Consider the following 15,721-nt stretch of genomic DNA (forward strand, 5'->3'; position numbering starts at 1 on the left):
TCAGGTTGGGATAAATCGACAAAATTGGAACTGAAACACTATAAAATTGATGATAAAGATGATAAATGCACTTTCTTTAGTGGAAGGTTCCAATCTGACACAGAACTAAGTGACATCCTGTCTGTCTCCGTTTCCTGTGGGCGGTCCTTCCTGTCTGACAGAGAGCTGAGCGACATCCTGTCAGTCCATAGACATAAAGGTAGACGCCTCCTCCGACTCTGGGGCATCTGTATCGCGGCCTCCATATTAGAGGGGGCGCGCTTCCTGACTACTGGCCAATCACAGCGCGTCTTTTCCAAGACTTGGTAGAATCTAGTTGTATAAAAACTGCAACAGGATATTTTTATACAACTAGATTCTGACAAGTCCCGGGAAAGACGCACTGTGATTGGCCAGGAGTCAGTGCGTAGGACACATGAGCTGCAAGTTGACGCTCAGAAGTCGGAAGTCCCATCCACTCCCCTGTTATAAGAAAAAACGGAATGACCGTCCCGATGCGCGTCTGAAGCGCATATCCGGATTCCACTTTTCATTGAACGGCCAGAAATGGCCAGAAATGTCCGGAACCTGAACAAGGGCTTGCGACCCTAGCGTCAACTTGCATCTTATGTGTGGATGCTAGGTTGGATCTAGGTTTCTATAACTACTGTATGTGTCTAGGCTGTGTTTCCTGTGGGCGGTCCTTCCTGTCTGATAGAGAGCTGAGCGACATCCTGTCTGTCTGCGTTTCCTGTCGGCGCTCATGGTCTTCACTGACAGATGGTCTCTGTGCCCGGTGACCATCTGAGGACAGAGACAAACACAAAAACGTCCTGGGGACTTGTTTCCATTCTGGTCCTATGTATTCAATTCATCAACATAGCATAACAATAACACAATAACAAATGTCATCAACAAATAAAAAACACTCTGTACAAAGGAGATTTTTTGTTTTCGATGAATCTAACATGGTTAAAATGGAGTTTGAAGTTCTGTTGCACACTAAGGAGTGTAAAAGAAAGGCTTAACAAGGGGGTCGAGTGCCATGTAGTTAGAAGCTGCTTCGATAACCTCTCCTCATCGAAAATAGCCGATCTACAAGCTCACAACACGTCACTTCTGCTACGGATTGTGAGCCTGTAAGTCAGACATTTTCAGCATGCGAGGATATCGTACAACAAAGTATACGTCCAGCAACTCCCCCAGAGCTGCCTTCCCCTTGGATCTGGTCCTATTTTAACAGCATTTCTCAGTATTATGGCGCCGCGACTAGAGCAGTGGACGTACCCACCCCACTCACTCACGTGTAGGTGGCGTAACGTCACCACAATCGCTTGCAATGCACACAGCTGAGCCAAATGAAGACAGATGAGAAATTCCAGAAACCGTTTGCGGGAACCGTTAATGCAAATACTATGGAACCGGCTCCGGTTCTTTAATCTCAGAACCGGGTCAGAACAATAACCGGTTCCGGGTCCCAACCCTAATTATGGCAATGGTTTAACTAAGGACCTGTGTCAGTGTCCTAACAAAGCAAGGGGGTCGACTGGAGAAGTGTTGACACATATTTCGCTCAAATAACGTTATAAGCAGTGTTGGCCAACGTACTTTAAAAAAGTAACAAGTTAATTACTTTACTTGTCCTCCACTGCTCCTCCAGACCTCCACTGAGAGTGCGAGCGGGAGTGTCGGATCAAACCCGACGCGATTTTGAAGCATTTCCCGCACGCGCTGCAGCTGTACGGCTTCTCGTCCGTGTGCTTATTCTTCATGTGGATCTCCATGTCTCTCTTGCGGCTGAAGCCTTTCCCACACACCTGCAGGCAAAAAGAAACATGATATTTTTTGGAGAGAATTCATGTTCTAAACTAAGCAAAGAAAGACACGTGTGTCAGAATACAAATTAGGGCTGTCAGTTCTCCTCTATAATCCCATTTGAATTGCACTGCTTTATTACTTTTAATATTCGAATATATTCGAATGTTTTATATAATATATAATTATATAAAATAATGTATAGTAATACAATAATAAACACACGTGCACACATACAATTTCCTGTTTTTGTTTCGGTGTACAACGGTGTTGCGCAGAGAACACAGCTGAGCTACAAGCCCACACCGTCTTGTATCAGCCAAGCGTTGTGGTCTTGCAGATCGGCTGAGGCGGAGCTACACTACAGCTCAACTGTCTGCATGTTGTTGAAGGAAGAAGGACAGCTGTGCTAGTGCGACAGATAGAGAGAAGCAGAGCTGATTAGCTGAGCTTCCTCTACATTACAGACGGACATCAAAACTTTCGCTGTTGTCATAATTATTAAAGTTTCTTCAAGCAACGTTTATAGGGGGAATCTTTAAGGAAGAGAGGAGTCTTGCCTGCCTCTAAGCTGAACCAACGTGCTGTGACCAGACAACACACACACACACACACACACACACACACAGGCGCACGGTGCTACAACACAGACACATTGGGTGGTTTTCTGTGTGCACTGCATGTACTCAAACTTTATTGTTGATCATGCGTGACATAAAGAAAGCATTTATTTATTTTCGCATCGGTAGGTCAGAATATAAAAAAATATATTTAAATTTTAAATATATATATATATTTATTTTAAACTACATTCCAATGGCAATTTTAGCATTCAAATGTCATTAATCTTTTTCACATTCAAATTATTTTCGAATAGCGAAAAATTCGTTCTGACAGCCCTGATACAAATACGTCTGTGTCAGGTGGAAAACCTCATACGTCCAAAGCTACCCCTCAACCCCCACTTTGAGCACCACTGACCTACTCATTTATGACTCATCTTACATTGACTTATATTGTAAAATTAAAGTTAACAATTTCAGTTAAAGGAGAATTTCGGTCATTTTAAGTGTTATGTTTGATGTGTGTCAAATCACTTACCAACGTAGGAATGAAAATCGCGTAACTCCACAGAGCCCCCTATCGACCCCCACCGTTGTCATTATAGGAGGATATAGGATAGCCCAAATTCGCCTATTTTAACCAATGCAAAGTCTGTTTTTTTGCTTCTAGTACTCATTGTTGAGTCCCATGATAATGTAACAGGCGCTAAAACTCCCGACAAGCTAACGGCTAATAACAAACGAGCTAACGCTGGGGCTGCTTATCTCTCTGCATGGCAGCCCCAGGTTGCCAGGTCGGGAGAGAAACCAGCAACCAGCATTAGCTCGTTCTGTTATTAGCCGTTAGCTTGTCGGGAGTTTTAGCGCCTGTTACATTATCATGGGACTCAACAATGAGTACTAGAAGCAAAAAAACAGACTTTGCATTGGTTAAAATAGGCGAATTTGGGCTATCCTATATCCTCCTATAATGACAACGGTGGGGGTCGATAGGGGGCTCTGTGGAGTTACGCGATTTTCATTCCTACGTTGGTAAGTGATTTGACACACATCAAACATAACACTTAAAATGACCAGAATTCTCCTTTAAGTTAGTCCACTGGCAACACATGTGACTGTGGTGAAACACCACAGAAATGTGGTGTGACAGCACATGTGTCTCGTCTGTCTGTCTGTCTGTCTGTCTGTCTTACCCTACAGGTGAAGCGTTTCTCTCCGGTGTGACAGCGCATGTGGACAGACAGGTCAGCCGGTCTCTTGAAGGTCTTCCCGCAGAACTCACACCAGTGCATGTGCGTCTTGAGGTGCTCAAACAGAGTCTCCCTGGTTAGATTGAAAAACAAGGGCATACAATGCATAATAAGATACGGGTATACAAGTATTCAAAAGGATAGACACAACAAAGCGAGCAACAAAGCAAACTTTAAAAAAATATGTAATTTAGATCTACAAGCTCACAGCGTGTTGCATTGCGACACATTGTGAGCTTGCATTTTTGACATTTTTAGACCCCCCCCCCCTATTTTCAAAAATAACAGATCTACAAATATGAGCTTTTAGATCTGCTATTTTTGAATAGCCAAAGAAATCTAAAATGAGACAGATGCTTTCCCGGTCTTAATGGGGTTAAATCACTTAGTTTGACTAAAAGTTGCACCCCAGTGGGTTATCACTGACCTGGTGGGCTGCAGTTTGCCACAGACGCAGCACTTGTGGAATTTGGCGTGTTTCATCAGATTGCTGAACGACACCTTACACACCTTACAATGGCACCGCCGCAGCACCGTCGCACCGCCGTCCGCCGCTAGCCCCGCCTCCGCGTAGGGCTGTCAACCAGCGTGACACGTTAGATCAGTGGACCCCCAGGGGTCCTTGGGGGGGGGGGGGATTCCCCATCATTACTTAATATAGCGTCACAATCATTTTAACCACTTTCACCACATTTTATACTTTGGCTATTCAAAAAATAGCAGATCTACAAACTCATTGCGTGTCACTTCATGCCGCACAATGAGCGTGAAGATCTGCTATTTTTGAAAAATCTTGAAACTGTGTGCAAATCTTTGAAAATATATATATATTTAAAGCAGAATGAGGTTCTTGCTTCAGTGTGCTATGCCTCGAGGGTAAAAAACTAAAGAAGCATAAAACATAGCACAGATTTTTTATGTTTTTTCAGGCCGAGGACCTTAGCTGAGAGAGAGATGAAGCAGGGACCCCCTACACCTATTGTACAATGATGTTGCATTTTTCATAGACTTGTTTGGCAGCACTATCATCAGTGTTTTTTGTTTGTTTATACAACACATTGACTGCCATAGACGCAGATCTGCGTTCTATTTAATTAATCACTTGGCTGACAGAACGCAGATCTCCGTTCTATTGTTTAATTGTGGTTTAATAGACGATCGCGCTGTTTTCTGTACATTCCGACTTCAGGTTCCCTTTCCACTGATCGTAAACGGAACATTAAGGGGTTCGGTTTCCGGTTTTCGGTTTTAGCTTGAAAAATTAGATTTTTAGGCAAAATACGTTTTATAACCGGAGAGCTCCGGTTATATTTTCTTTACTCTGGACGACGAACAGTTATCGTCGTTGTGTACACCAACGATCTGAAACCCGATCATAAGCTAAGCTAAGCTAAGATGGCCTGCGGAAGCGGGCGGAAATGTGTCTACAGCCACCGGATATGACGTTTGCAGCTTGTTTGGGAGGGGCAGAGGGAGAGAATGGAGACCGAGAGAAAAAAACCTAACTGTTTGAGTGCAGGTCAATCTGTCATGTGTGTTTATAAACACAGCCACACAAACGATTATAATGGATATAACAATTCTGTGACCGGTTGAAAAGGGTTATAGAACACAAATCGCTGGCACTGGGGTGAGTACATTGTGAATAAACTCTGGCAGTTAATGTGTGTTAATTTGTTGGATTCATGTTCATGTGTATTTTCTGACATTTAACTACGTAAACCCTCGATACTTGAGCTTTGGCTCTGTTATTGGTCTGCTCTGTTTTCCCTCTACATCAAATGTCTTTGCCAAAAATAGCTGATCTACAAGCTCACAGCGCGTCACGCTTCGACGCGTTGTGAGCTTACAGATCGGCAATTCCTTTGCCGAATATTCCTCCCAGAATAGGGATGCTAAGTTCAAATAAAAAATTAAGTTCCTATCTCACAAAGATTCGCCGGACCCCTTGTAGTAACTCTGAGAACCCCCTAGGGATCCCCGGAAACCCTGTTGAAGATCCATGAAATATAGAATGGTTTACCTTTGTGCCAAAACATTATTATACTTTGTGTTGGATTCACTGTAATTTGATTTGATTACATACTATTGGAATAGATTTGAATTGATTAGTGACAGGTGTACCTCTGTGACGATTTGGAAGTCGGCAGGGAGACAGAGCACAGCTGTAACAGCGGCACCGCAGGGCTCCGTAGAGGTACAGGGAACAGCGTCCTCCGGTGGCGGCGTGGTGTATTGCGCCTCTGTGTCGGAGAGGGCCGCGGGCTCCGGGTTCAGCTGCTCACTCTTACAGACAGGATTGTAGATGAACTCAATGACCTCTGTGTCCTTCTCATGTCTCTGAGGCGGAGCTGAAACATATTGGAAAAGCAACGACATGATGATGTTTATGGGTGTTTTTGTTTTGTTTTGTTTTTGTGCAATATATTGCAATCAGTGTTCATTTTGACAGCATATTTTTATTTAGTTTAGTCATAGTCTTTTGAATACAATTTCATTTAGTTTTAGTCGACTAAATGTCATAAGATTTTAGTCGACTAAATTCAATTCAATCTTTATTTCAGACTCAAGGTCCATATCACATACCAAGACAAAATATACATACTATTTTCAGAGCACAACACCCGAGCACAACCAAACCTAAAATGTTCTACTGGATCTCTTCTACACAACAAGAGGCAAATCCTGGTTTAAAATGAACAATTTTTTCTTCTTCTTCTGTAACATTAGTTTAGTATTTTTCTCTTGTCATTATAGCCAACAAGTTTGTCTAAATAACAGATCTACCTACAAGCTCACAACATAATCACAGTGCATTGTGAGCTTGTAGGGGAAAAAATGCTTCTCAATCATTATTAGTCTATTAATAAAAATAATCAATAGTTGCAGCTCTAAAATGGAAAGGTCCACCATTTGACATTTAACATTATTTTAGTGTGAGTAGTAGGTATGGGAAATGGATCACAAATTGATTATGTGATCTGCTATTTTCAGAGCACAACACCCGAGCACAACCAAACCTAAAATGTTCTACTGGATCTCTTCTACACTATTTTTCATTTTAGTCTAGTTTTTAATTGTTGACGAAATTGTCTATATATTTAGTCTATGTTTTAGTCATCATATATGTAGTTATCGTCAGTGAAAAAAGGTATATTGTACAGTCCTACCCTGAGGTTCAGAGTCTTCAAACCCAGCACTCCATTCATCCTCCTGTTCCTCTTTAATGGATGGTTCTGGTCTGGGGAGCGCTTCTTCTGGGTCACTGATGTTGTGGTTTTCTTTGGGTGAATCGTCACATGATTCTACTACAACCAGCCCCCCCGTGAAACGCTGTAGCGACACGTCTATGGAGACACAACAACAACAATGACATAAACAACAAAGACGTAAACAACAAAGACATAAACAAGAACAACATAAACAACATCAACAATGACATAAACAACAAAAACATTAAAAGGTTGAACAAACGTTTAAACCTTGAGGATAAACAGCAGCTAACTCAGCACATGAATCTACATCCTATATCCTATGAATTTTGGGAGTTTCTCCTGGATTCCCCCAAATCATGATTGATTAATGGGGGTTGATGACATTGAAAAGGACTTGAGAATCACTGTTTTCAGAGAATGTACAAATCTTGAACACAACAAGAGGCAAATCCTGGTTTAAAATGAACTATTTTTTCTTCTTCTGTAACATTAGTTTAGTATTTTTCTCTTGTCATTATAGCCAACAAGTTTGTCTAAATAACAGATCTACCTACAAGCTCACAACATAATCACAGTGCATTATGAGCTTGTAGGGGAAAAAATGCTTCTCAATCATTATTATTTTATTAATAAAAATAATAGTTGCAGCTCTAAAATGGAAAGGTCCACCATTTGACATTTAACATTATTTTAGTGTGGGTAGTAGGTATGGGAAATGGATCACAAATTGATTATGTGATCTGCTATTTTCAGAGCACAACACCCGAGCACAACCAAACCTAAAATGTTCTACTGGATCTCTTCTACACTATTTTTCATTTTAGTCTAGTTTTTAATTGTTGACGAAATTGTCTATATATTTAGTCTATGTTTTAGTCATCATATATTTAGTTATCGTCAGTGAAAAAAGGTATATTGTACAGTCCTACCCTGAGGTTCAGAGTCTTCAAACCCAGCACTCCATTCATCCTCCTGTTCCTCTTTAATGGATGGTTCTGGTCTGGGGAGCGCTTCTTCTGGGTCACTGATGTTGTGGTTTTCTTTGGGTGAATCGTCACATGATTCTACTACAACCAGCCCCCCCGTGAAACGCTGTAGCGACACGTCTATGGAGACACAACAACAACAATGACATAAACAACAAAGACGTAAACAACAAAGACATAAACAAGAACAACATAAACAACATCAACAATGACATAAACAACAAAAACATTAAAAGGTTGAACAAACGTTTAAACCTTGAGGATAAACAGCAGCTAACTCAGCACATGAATCTACATCCTATATCCTATGAATTTTGGGAGTTTCTCCTGGATTCCCCCAAATCATGATTGATTAATGGGGGTTGATGACATTGAAAAGGACTTGAGAATCACTGTTTTCAGAGAATGTACAGTACAAATCTTGAACACAACAAGAGGCAAATCCTGGTTTAAAATGAACTATTTTTTCTTCTTCTTCTGTAACATTAGTTTAGTATTTTTCTCTTGTCATTATAGCCAACAAGTTTGTCTAAATAACAGATCTACCTACAAGCTCACAACATAATCACAGTGCATTATGAGCTTGTAGGGGAAAAAATGCTTCTCAATCATTATTATTTTATTAATAAAAATAATCAATAGTTGCTAAAATGGAAATGTCCACCATTTGACATTTAACATTATTTTAGTGTGGGTAGTAGGTATGGGAAATGGATCACAAATTGATTATGTGATCTGCTATTTTCAGAGCACAACACCCGAGCACAACTGTTAAAAAGGCCAGGACATAATGGGTGTATGTATCTTTAAATGCTCAGGTTACTATAGTAACAGGTAGTGACGTAGTCACGTTACGTGATTCAGCCCGGGAAGAATGGGGGCGTGTCCTCCAGCTCTTTGTTCTTCAAGCTAAAGTTAAGTTGAAACTATCCGAGTATTACCTCAGTTTATAATTGTCTTACAGTCCAGTATATCTTCACAAGTTTTATAAGTCCATGACAAAACGTAAGTGCATGCATGGTTATTGTATTGTTGTGTGTATATGCCTCGTTATACCCCATTCATGTTGTGTAAGGAGACGTAAAAACATATACCCGACGTCATTTGTATAATGTTCATATGTGGCTGGATGAGCTAACTAGGTGCTTTGCTAACCATTTCTTTATGACACAAGAAGTGCTGTATCGCCATTATGGTGCCTGTAAAGTGACCAAATTCGTCTTGTTCATTCAGTGTTGTATTTGTTTGGTGAACGTCATTCTCTGCTGCCCCTTTATTCAGCCACCAGGGGTAGTTATTTTCCCATTTATAACTGGACAGTTCGTTCATGACTGGAAAGTGAATTATATCATTTGACGTCAACTATAAGCTTCTCTCCAAGTATGAAAAGAAATACTGTTAATGTTTACAGATGCTTTTGCTTAAATACTGAGTTTAAGGTGTGATTTGTCACCATTGTCTAACTTGCATATTCTTTGTGATTACAATGGTATATCTTGGCCTAACTGTTTATATATGACAATGCCTAATTATAGATTATTCTATTTGTTATTACAGAACTGCTGTAAACTATACTGTGAAGTACTGGACAAATACAGATACAAACTAAGTCACGTCTCCTCATCCATTCCTTGCATCCTGACCGATGCACCATCTTTGGTTATTGCATATATCTGAAAGAACTAGCATCCAAACTATTCCCTATTTAACATTGGTCCTTCGAGCCGGATGCAGTATTCAAGATGGAGTCGGATGGAGAGATGTACCCTGATGTGAGGCCTAAAAGGCAAACACAACGACCTACTAAACTTCAAGACTTCGAAGTAGACTACACAGGATATCGTCAGAGAGACCTGTCACAGTGGGACTCACCACTTCGTACCGCAGAGAGGGGAGAGCTTATTCCTCATGAGGCTTCAGTTCAGAGAACCTCCTACCAGTCACTCCAGCCTCACTCTGGTAGCTTCCATGGGAATGCTGCTCACCATGAGAGTCCTCAGCTAAGCCCAGGTCGCCCCCAGAGGAGATATCTGGAGGATTATGCCATGCCTGAACATTTACCCTCATATCAGAAAAGCCCACCCCTGGATTCCCATTTCCACAACAAAGTCAGAGCTATGCAAGAGGAGAATGCTAGGCTGCTCCAAATGCAACAAGCCTTCCAGTCAGGAATAAAGCAGCTAAACGAAGCACGAAGTGAGATTAAAGAGCTAATTAACGTAGCCTGTTCACTGAGAGCAAGTCAACTAAGTAGTCCAGCATCAACCTGCAGCACCCACCAGTCCTCACAAGCCAGTGCTACAGCCCCAAAGAGTTGCCCTGATGCAGGACAACTAGAAGAGGAAGAGGGGGAATGGCCTGCGTCTTCACCACCACCACCTGCACAACATGAAGACCTGCACGACCACATGCGCAACCTTGACCTTGAGGAAGATTATGCCCCTATAGATATCAAATATCCACCCTATAATCCACCACCTGTACAAAGGCATCCTCAAATCCTGCCCCCTGCCTCCAGTAAAGGGATCTCATCGTACCTCCATGCACTCAGTTCCTATGCCAGTCTATGCCCATTCAGTGCACCCAGCTCATACTCCTGATCCTGCAGGTCCAGTACACTCAGCCTCTATTCTAGCATATGCAGGCTCAACGCCCTCCGTCCCTATGCTAGCTTATGCCCATTCACTGTACTCAGCCCCTACTCTAGCATATGCAGGCTCAACGCCCTCAGTCCCTATGCCGGCCTATGCCCCTTCAGTGCACTCAGCCCCTATTCCGACCCAAGCAGACCCGAGGCACCCAGCGCCTATTCCAGCTCGAGCAGTGACTATGCCCTATGTGCCTACACAAGCCTATCACCCTATACAGCCACCAATAGCTGAACAGGTATATAGAGGACCTAAACCCACTATTCCAAAGTTCATCCAACCAGACCCCAGTGAGTTTGCGAGGCTTCGTATAGCGCTAGAGAACCTGCTCCCACCTACTGCTACAGAACTTTTCAAGTATCAAATACTTGTGGACCATTTAAAGCTGGAGGAAGCTAAGCTCATAGCTGATGCCTACCTAAACTCTCAGACTCCCTACACTGACACGATGACAGCCCCCCACGACAAATTTGGTCAGCCTCATCAGCTTGCCTTAAGGAAAATAGCAAGTGTCCTCGATGCACCTGAAGTCAAGCGTGGAGACACAGTAGCGTTCCAGAAGTTCTCCCTCCAAATACAGTCGTTAGTGGGCCTACTACAGACCTTGGGTCCTGCAGGGGAGATTGAACTGAACTGTGGCTCACACGTCGCTCGACTGCTCAGTAAGCTCCCTGCAGAACAGCGAGCTGATTTCCGCCGGCATCAGTTCAAGCAGCCCGGCGCTACTCATACTCTATATGACCTGTCAAATTGGCTCCGCTATGAGTCGTGGTGTCAGGGCTTCGACAGCCAAACCACCATAGGGAGCAGTAACGAGAGGCAGAACACAAAGATCGGTGGTCGTTCTGGGAGACAAACAGTGACAGTCCTGCATGGTGCTGAAGAGCACTCAGAGACTGCCTTCCTACCACCCGAGTGGAGTTCAGAGAAGAAAGCCAAGAGTAAACCCTACTGTGCCTACTGTGAGAGCACTGAACATTATCTTAGTCAGTGCAGTGACGTTGCCAAGCTCTCCAAAGATCAGCTTAAAGAGTGGATCCAGGTTAACAAACGGTGCTGGCGCTGCGCTCGAAGCCATCAGGCAGCCCAGTGCACTTTGAAGAAACCCTGCAACCTATGTCAGGGAAAACACCTCCTGGCTCTGCATGAGATAAACACCAGACCCGCAAGTGAAGCAGTAGCTGTAGAAGAGAACTGCCTAACCAACTCTGCCTCTGAATCCCTCCACCTCAACCGACCCGGAGCCGGTAAGCAGGTCCTGTTAAAGGTTGTTCCTGTAGTTGTACAGTACGGGGAGCGGACCCTCAAAACCTTTGCCATCCTCGATGATGGGTCCGAGAGAACAGTGCTGTTACCAGCAGCAGCCAAGTCACTTGGCATGAAGGGCACTCCTGAAGCTCTTCCTCTGGGCACCGTATGTCAGGGCATCCAGGTGCTGCAGGGTCACAGTGTCCTTCCGCGTGTCCCCAGTTTCTGACCCTAAGACCAGTTACAAGATCAACAATGCCTTTACAGCTGGTCGCCTCAGTTTAGCTCAACATACCTACCCTATGGACTACCTTCAAAAGAAGTTCAAACACCTACGTGGTCTTCCCATACCTGCTCTAAGAGAAGCTAAGCCAACACTCCTCATAGGCTCTGACCAGCCTCATTTGATAACACCTGTCGGGCCACTTAGACTTGGCCCTCCTGGTGGCCCTGCAGCCGTCCACACCAGGCTTGGGTGGGCGCTTCAAGGTCCCGTTCCATCCATGGGGCGGCCAGCCCAACCTGTACAGTGTATGTTCACCTCATCTCTGCCACTGGCTGATGACCTGACGAGAAGAAAGACTTTGGCAGCCCTTATAGAACCCAGCCAACAGTCACACAGACCTCCCTTCCCTCTCCAGAGCCCAGACATCTGGCCAGAGAGGCCCAGCACAGAACTGGTCGTACACAGGGTGCAACTCCAGAAAGCCACCTTCTGTGGAGTCACAGTCACCTCACCTGCACCCACCAGCTTAGACGACAAAGCCTACTATCCCTGGCTGGAAACCAAGGATGTCCCCGTCCAAGAACCCCAAGGGCAGACCCCCTCTCCACCTAATGCTGGAAATTACCAACAAGCAGAGACGATCTCTCCTCAGCGGGCCCATCCCGTCCATGATGGAATTCCTTACACACTTCCCCCGGGTGTGGAAGCTGTCCTCAACGTGAGCCTGTTGGGGTGTGTGCCTGCTGGTGTTGCAGGCATTGCCCCCGCGACACCAGACAGTCTGCTGAGGGGGCGGCCCGATGGATTGCCTCCCCAGGCAGTCTGCCCCCTAGTAGAAACAGAGTGCCCCTCCAAACCACAGACCGGCCAGAGATCACAGCACACTGCGCCCATACTCCTCATCAGGCAGCTGCCTTGGGCCCTGTGCCCTGTTGGACATGTGGTCCGGATTCCTGATGGCTGCATCGGAGCAGCTGATGTGGACATCAGGGGACATGCCTGCACCCGACCGGTGGCTCGACCGCAGATGCTGCCCCACGACCCGGGAGGGCGATACCTCTGACCTCCAGATCCTCTGTAACAAACTAAGAAGCCTTTTACTGTGTAGAAAATGTGCCCTGCACATTTTGGGGCGGCTGTTAAAAAGGCCAGGACATAATGGGTGTATGTATCTTTAAATGCTCAGGTTACTATAGTAACAGGTAGTGACGTAGTCACGTTACGTGATTCAGCCCGGGAAGAATGGGGGCGTGTCCTCCAGCTCTTTGTTCTTCAAGCTAAAGTTAAGTTGAAACTATCCGAGTATTACCTCAGTTTATAATTGTCTTACAGTCCAGTATATCTTCACAAGTTTTATAAGTCCATGACAAAACGTAAGTGCATGCATGGTTATTGTATTGTTGTGTGTATATGCCTCGTTATACCCCATTCATGTTGTGTAAGAAGACGTAAAAACATATACCCGACGTCATTTGTATAATGTTCATATGTGGCTGGATGAGCTAACTAGGTGCTTTGCTAACCATTTCTTTATGACACAAGAAGTGCTGTATCGCCATTATGGTGCCTGTAAAGTGACCAAATTCGTCTTGTTCATTCAGTGTTGTATTTGTTTGGTGAACGTCATTCTCTGCTGCCCCTTTATTCAGCCACCAGGGGTAGTTATTTTCCCATTTATAACTGGACAGTTCGTTCATGACTGGAAAGTGAATTATATCATTTGACGTCAACTATAAGCTTCTCTCCAAGTATGAAAAGAAATACTGTTAATGTTTACAGATGCTTTTGCTTAAATACTGAGTTTAAGGTGTGATTTGTCACCATTGTCTAACTTGCATATTCTTTGTGATTACAATGGTATATTTTGGCCTAACTGTTTATATATGACAATGCCTAATTATAGATTATTCTATTTGTTATTACAGAACTGCTGTAAACTATACTGTGAAGTACTGGACAAATACAGATACAAACTAAGTCACGTCTCCTCATCCATTCCTTGCATCCTGACCGATGCACCATCTTTGGTTATTGCATATACCTGAAAGAACTAGCATCCAAACTATTCCCTATTTAACAACAACCAAACCTAAAATGTTCTACTGGATCTCTTCTACACTATTTTTCATTTTAGTCTAGTTTTTAATTGTCGACGAAATTGTCTATATATTTAGTCTATGTTTTAGTCATCATATATTTAGTTATCGTCAGTGAAAAAAGGTATATTGTACAGTCCTACCCTGAGGTTCAGAGTCTTCAAACCCAGCACTCCATTCATCCTCCTGTTCCTCTTTAATGGATGGTTCTGGTCTGGGGAGCGCTTCTTCTGGGTCACTGATGTTGTGGTTTTCTTTGGGTGAATCGTCACATGATTCTACTACAACCAGCCCCCCCGTGAAACGCTGTAGCGACACGTCTATGGAGACACAACAACAACAATGACGTAAACAACAAAGACATAAACAAGAACAACATAAACAACATCAACAATGACATAAACAACAAAAACATTAAAAGGTTGAACAAACGTTTAAACCTTGAGGATAAACAGCAGCTAACTCAGCACATGAATCTACATCCATATCCTATGAATTTTGGGAGTTTCTCCTGGATTCCCCCAAATCATGATTGATTAATGGGGGTTGATGACATTGAAAAGGACTTGAGAATCACTGTTTTCAGAGAATGTACAAATCTTGAACACAACAAGAGGCAAATCCTGGTTTAAAATGAACTATTTTTTCTTCTTCTTCTGTAACATTAGTTTAGTATTTTTCTCTTGTCATTATAGCCAACAAGTTTGTCTAAATAACAGATCTACCTACAAGCTCACAACATAATCACAGTGCATTATGAGCTTGTAGGGGAAAAAATGCTTCTCAATCATTATTATTTTATTAATAAAAATAATCAATAGTTGCAGCTCTAAAATGGAAAGGTCCACCGTTTGACATTTAACATTATTTTAGTGTGGGTAGTAGGTATGGGAAATGGATCACAAATTGATTATGTCAGTAGAAAAGAAACAACCAACAAATACAAATAACCAAACAATGTAGAAAAGTGCACAGTTTTTTGTACCTGTTGTAGTGCGTAAGTGCATGTCCATCTGTGGAGTGATCTCTCGGTATAGATCTTGTTCATATTCCAGTAGGATCTTCTCCACCAGGGAACAGATCTCCTCGGCCACCTGAGTCAGTCTCTCACTGACCACCACCTTCAACATGTGCAACTTAGCGGACATTATTACGTTCTAATAAACCTTACTAATGTTTCATAAACACAGAAACACACGTTACAAACTACAACAGGATCGTCTCACTTCGACAAGGCGAAAGAAACTAGAAACAAGACTAGTTCCGGAGTCTGGTTTCCTTGTCTTTTCAAAATAAAAGACTGGTGGTAAATGAAAGAGCTGGAGAGTCAGAAAAACCCCTGTTACTGAACAAACATTACAATATAGAGCTATTTAACAATTATTCTAACAAAACAGAATACATTACTGCAGTAGGCCTACTTATCCCAAATGTATGTGTCGTGTAATATCGGGTCCTGTGCTTATGAAATATGAAAATATTATGTTATTAATACATTATAACCCAGAACTTGTTAAAGTGTCCCAAAGCATGAGGAGACCAGAAAATTACCAAGCTATTAGTGGTGAATGCCAGCTGGAGAGTTGGTCAAGATAACACTGCCAGGTTTCCTGTCCATTGTCTGGGGTGTGAATCTATGACACCCCACCCGGGCCGAATCTTTTGTTTACTCAGGGATAGCATGATAATATGCAG

General features: G+C 43.0%; 2 protein-coding genes across 2 annotated transcripts in view; both read right to left on the minus strand.

The window, feature by feature from the left end:
* LOC311045769 (uncharacterized protein) overlaps positions 1 to 15,721 on the minus strand; it is a 103,792-nt gene that overhangs the window by 38,885 nt on the left and 49,186 nt on the right. The window lies entirely within an intron of this gene.
* On the minus strand, positions 53 to 15,234 carry LOC311045764 (uncharacterized protein). Its single transcript, XM_084057801.1, has 9 exons — positions 15,012 to 15,234; positions 14,170 to 14,346; positions 7,752 to 7,928; positions 6,778 to 6,954; positions 5,732 to 5,958; positions 4,035 to 4,183; positions 3,551 to 3,680; positions 1,613 to 1,796; positions 53 to 783 (listed from the first exon to the last, which is right to left on the minus strand). The coding sequence occupies exons 1-8, from the start codon at positions 15,172 to 15,174 to the stop codon at positions 1,614 to 1,616; spliced, it is 1,383 nt and encodes a 460-aa protein (XP_083913927.1). The 5' UTR covers positions 15,175 to 15,234; the 3' UTR covers positions 53 to 783; position 1,613.

The sequence above is a fragment of the Gymnoscopelus microlampas genome (assembly GCF_963454915.1).
Source record: "Gymnoscopelus microlampas genome assembly, chromosome: 5".
NCBI classification, from domain to species: Eukaryota; Metazoa; Chordata; class Actinopteri; order Myctophiformes; family Myctophidae; genus Gymnoscopelus; species Gymnoscopelus microlampas.